The 5044-nt window shown below is 49.1% G+C and overlaps 1 protein-coding gene across 1 annotated transcript; it reads right to left on the reverse strand.

Moving 5' to 3' along the window:
• Positions 1-1363: 1363 nt before the first annotated feature.
• Positions 1364-4686, reverse strand: NGA_0661400 (uncharacterized protein). Its single transcript, XM_005855667.1, has 8 exons — positions 3795-4686; positions 3620-3714; positions 3100-3243; positions 2926-2994; positions 2712-2824; positions 2266-2622; positions 2031-2138; positions 1364-1938 (listed from the first exon to the last, which is right to left on the reverse strand). The coding sequence occupies exon 1, from the start codon at positions 4671-4673 to the stop codon at positions 3795-3797; it is 879 nt and encodes a 292-aa protein (XP_005855729.1). The 5' UTR covers positions 4674-4686; the 3' UTR covers positions 1364-1938; positions 2031-2138; positions 2266-2622; positions 2712-2824; positions 2926-2994; positions 3100-3243; positions 3620-3714.
• Between the last annotated feature and the right edge of the window lie 358 nt (positions 4687-5044).

Consider the following 5044-nt stretch of genomic DNA (forward strand, 5'->3'; position numbering starts at 1 on the left):
GGGAGGGAGGAAGGGAGGGAGGGAGGGCGGCCGGTAAGAAAGGGGAGGAAGAGTGGGAAAAGAAAAAGCGAAGGTGAGTAGGTATTGCTCTTGAAAGGGAAATGAAATCTGTAAAGAATTGGCGATTTTCTTCCCTAAATCACAACGTTCACGTAACATGGTGGTGTTTCCATAATAATGTCGCACGCAGCATAAGGAAGCCCGAACCAGCCGACACGGAACCCCTCTCCCCCAGCCATTCTTTCGAACAGAATGACGTACCTTGCCCCGTTCAGATTCTTTCAGAAAGGCGGCGCTTCGATTGCTGTACAAAACGTGGTTGTCGGGGTCTATAGCCACACCTTGGGTATAGAGCGCTAGAGCCTCCTTGTACCTGATTCATGCAAGCAAGTTCAAGAAAAGAAATAAGGCGTTGAAGAAGAAAGTGTACACTCGATGTGTCCATTTCTTGGCGTGAACCGTAGGTGGCCCTACAGCCACGGGAAAGAGGCATAAACAAGAGATACAAAAGGCTTACCTCCCCTCCTTGAATGCTGCGTTCCCTTCATCTTTGTACCGCTCAGCCAAGACACGGTATTCTTCGTCCTCTTCATTGGATCCCTCCGTTGTTTTGTCTTTGTCTGCTTTCTCTTCCTTTTCTACACTTTGGTGAGATGAAGCAGAGGGCGTTTCCCCCGTGCATGTAGGTGCGCTCATCTCTTGGGCCGACGGCGTAGACGGGCCTTCAAGTATCTGCGACCCTGATAGCAGGAGTTCAGATGTGCGAAGAAATGCATGGACATGTGGGCATAAATTAGAATGCAAATCACCAGATAAAGTGGATGTGAAGGCTTTTAATGCTCGATCAACGGATTATTGGTCTTTCAAGCTATAGCTTCGCCTTCGCTCTTTCGTGTCGCTGACAGTGCGTGCAGAGTTGTACCGAATTTAGTACTACAAACAGAGGCGGGCGTACCTCGGGCCTTGCGATCCGAAACTACAGGGTGCCAAACTTTGTCATGAAGCATATGCGAGCAACACAATCGCCAGGGACGTGGACCATAGGTCTTGATTTTGTGCTGGTACCTGACCGATATCATCCCTCTATCGCAAGCATGCTGCCTGAATAAGTAATGGAAAAAATTACAAAGCTGAGCACCCCTTTCTCGAACGGGAAATTATTTACGGAATACAAATGCCTACAAAATTGAAACCCCGGGCAATCATCTGTCGCTGCATAGGACTGCAACCTGAACTATCATTCTTCCGCACACACTACCAGGAGGCATGATTTCCACAACAGCCTTCTTCTTTATTTTGAGAATCGTACTTTGGCGCGCCATTAAAAAAAAGGAAAACAGATGCGGTGCAAAATTTAAATCAATCCTTCTCTTTGGTCTGCCCAAGCCACAGGGCTAATCTCATTTTTTTTCATTTTATGTCTCCGTACCCCAGGGAACACTCGCCTCAAGTCAAATGCCACAATTTTGCACATGACCTCAATCCGAACCCTCTTGAATATCAATTCCTTGAGAACACTTGAACCCCACGTCAAGTGTCAAACACAGCACAATAGCCTGATATCCACCTGACAAACATCGAGGTCTCTTACTCCTGCCAAGCTGACGACAAGTACCCGTCCCTTTTCCCCAATACTTTCAATACCTTACAACCCCAAGACAATCGAAACCCAAAGGAATGATCCCACGATTGTCGCCCATCGAAACACCCAACCCCATTTTCCAAACTTATGTCCTCAAGAAAACTTTGTCAACCGTCAAAAAAGCCCTTCTGTTCCTGGTGCACGCGTTAGCAAGACTAATTTGACTTTCATTTCGTCACAAGCTGAAGAGAAATGCCCCGTCGCTTCGCTTGCTTTGACTGCCTCAAATGGCGTGATATTTGAGCTTACACAGTCTTGCCCTTCTTCATTCTCGAATCTTTGCGAATGATGGAAACCTGTGACAATGACATGGAAAGAGACATAAAGAAAGAATCACAATGGAGCCGAGCGAGCGTGGCACACATTGCGCATTTTCTGCGTGTCGTACCGGAAGAGGTGGCAGCTCGCTCAGGCACGTAGCACTTGATCTGGTTCCCTCAAAAATTCCGAAATCGATGTTGAAAACATTGTCTGTAAACTCCTCTGTGACGTTGAGCTAGTTTTCATCGGGAAGGAAAAGCGAGATGGCATGAAGTTAGGGGAATGGGGGACCTTCGTCTGCCTGCACGAGGAAAAGGCAACTGTTGAGACAGAGCATCTAGCTTCCGAACTCCCAGACTCACCTTGATCTTGTATGAGACCACCCGTTTTGACTTTTGTAAGGGCGATGCCAAAATGTAGATCACGTTGGCCAAGGCGTCAATCTGGATGTCGGCTGTCTTTGCGCTTGGTCCTTTTGCGCTCACAAAATCGATTCCATAGGGGAGGTCCAGCAAGACATTGGGAAGAGATGTCTTGTTATACGATCTCACCCGAATCCGGGTGGAGACAATGGTCTTGGGCTTCCGGCTCCTGATAACCACCTTTTTGCGTGCGGCTTGCTTATATTTTAGAAGAGGGTCACAGGGGGGCAGCACAGGATAAATGACCGAGCCATTCGCAGGGAGCTGGATTGAACAGCTGAAGAAGCATGTACAAATCTAAATTTTGGGTGGAACGTGTTATTGGAATGGTGCACGGAACCAGGGGGGATGTTGACAAGTCTAGTTGCATATGTGACCCAGCTTACCTCGGACGCAATAAGTAGTCCAAACCAGCTCACAAAACCAGGAAAGAAAGTCTGACACTGCGTCGAGCATGCCTCGGGGGTCGTAGTGTTTGGAAAGAAGCCCAAGTAATTGCCTGTTCCACGTGGTCATAAATGTCGGGAGTTGCAACATGAGAAAATGTGAGGTATTGTTGTCTCCAGGCTTTCTCTTCCACCTCTTGGGCTAGCTCCTTACCTCCAGTATCCGCACAAGTAGTGCTTGTTATAGCACAGTCAAGACAGAATGGTGCGACGGAAGTGGGACCTGCCGTATCAGGATATGAAAGGGGCAATGTGAAACATCCTTCAGTCCACATCCTGCGCAACTCAAGGCACAAAGGATAACGATTACGCAAGACATTCCACGTACTTGGCGTGGGCGTAGTTGTTGGAGACGCTGTCGGAGTCAAGGTCGGCGCCGCTGTCGGGCTGCTAGTAGGACTCAGGGTTGGGGAGGCAGTGGGATTCGGGGACGGCGTTGGTAGCAACGATGTGGGGGCCGGAGTGGGTGTGACTGGTAAAAGGGATAAAGATATAAAGCTCTAGATGAGACGACGACAAAGAGTTCGACCACACCAGGACAAAGATGGGGTGCGGATTGAGGATACAAATCAGTCTTGGGGATGCAGTGGGACTTGGTGGGGGGCATACGACCGACGTGGGGACCGTGGTGGGTGTAATTGGGAAAATGGTTCCGATCAAGTTTAGAAAATAAGACAACAAAGACCTCGACCACATTAGGAAACATGTAGCTGCTGATTAAACAAAGAAAAGAGTCAAGTAAGGCAATCGAGCCCCGCGGACAAGGTCCTTCGTCTCATGGAGGGGATCATCCTTCTCTGAAGCACCCCTCAGCGAGCTGAGCTCCACGATTTCTTAATCGAACTCACCTGTTGGACCCACGGATGAGGGACTAGCACTAGGGGAAAAGGTGGGGGTTGCGGTAGGAGTGCTGGTCGGTTGTCCGGTAGGAGCTCGGGTAGGGCTGGAATGTGTGGCATGGAGAATGATTGTGCACGTCAGAGGATCAGTGTATATGTCATCTACCGAAGAAGGTTACGCTTATTACCTTGCTGTCAAAGGCGAGTCAGTGCATGAGGAGCCACCTAGATCCCGTGCTGATAACCTGGCACCTTCAGTTGAGTAGTTGGGAATCGTTGTCGTCACGCCAGTCGCCAGGTTGATGGTGTACCAATTGTCACTGCCAGTGTCCGTCGCAACGTATCGCTGACCGTACAAGATATTTTCTTCGCAGTCGAATGCAAGCTGAAGGGAGGGATTGCCCGTCTTGATTTCTGTGTAAGGAAGCAGGGCCTGCCCGAATGCGTTGGTGAGGTCAATCTTGGAGAATCGCCCGTTGCTTGTTGCCAAATATAATTGCTTGGTGCTCGTCTGAACGGCTATATCGCCGAACCTCATAAAGCTTGGGCTGAAAGAAGGCCCCGAAATAGTTCGTTGAATATCTGCTCCTACTCCAGTAGGATTCCCGGAAGCATCATAAGTGATGGGGAGGAAATTGACCGTGCTCCCACCCTCAGTGATCCAAACGAAATATGATATGCCAGTGCTGGGGTCGCGGTAATACACCGCATTTGCCGGGAAGCGTTGATTGTCCCAGGTTTGCGCTTGGCTGGCGATACGGTCGATGGTTCCGGTGACCTGGTCCCAATAGTACAAGCCGGCAGGATTGGTAGCATCGCCCTGGTAGAGCCAAAACATCTGGTTCCTGACCTCGTCAAAGGCAAATGCATTACTTCCTTGAAATTTCGTCAAACCTGTATCTTGGACGAGCCTGGTCATCTTGTTAACCGGATCGTATTGAATAATCTCATTGTTGTCGTCGATACCGTACATAAACGCAGGCGCGGCACTAGCAGTGCTCAGGGCCAGCATCCCGACCAAAAATAATAAGAACGGCCTCGTTCTCATCTTGGGACACAGCATGGATACTTATTCTAGGTATAATGGAATACACTGGAGCGTGAAGGTAGTCAGTAGGGAATGAGGAAGATCACTTGGACATCGTGCATCGATCCAATATGGTGTGGGTGATATGGGCCCAAATCTCAATATGGTGTGGGTGACATGGGCCAAAATCTGACTCCAACGGACTACAACTCTCAGAAAAGAACAGGACCTCAAGTACCACGTTGTATTGTAGCAAGGTGCAGGGCATCACAGGTGCAAGTCAAAAGGGCTATCACGTAATGGAAACCATTCTGCGATATTCCATGGGAAAAAGATGAGATGTACGCTTACAAGGCAGAATACAGGACACACCGGTCGGAACACACAGAAGCCGTCCCCAACGGAAC

This window comes from Nannochloropsis gaditana (assembly GCF_000240725.1).
Source record: "Nannochloropsis gaditana CCMP526 unplaced genomic scaffold scaffold141, whole genome shotgun sequence".
Classification (NCBI taxonomy): domain Eukaryota; class Eustigmatophyceae; order Eustigmatales; family Monodopsidaceae; genus Microchloropsis; species Microchloropsis gaditana.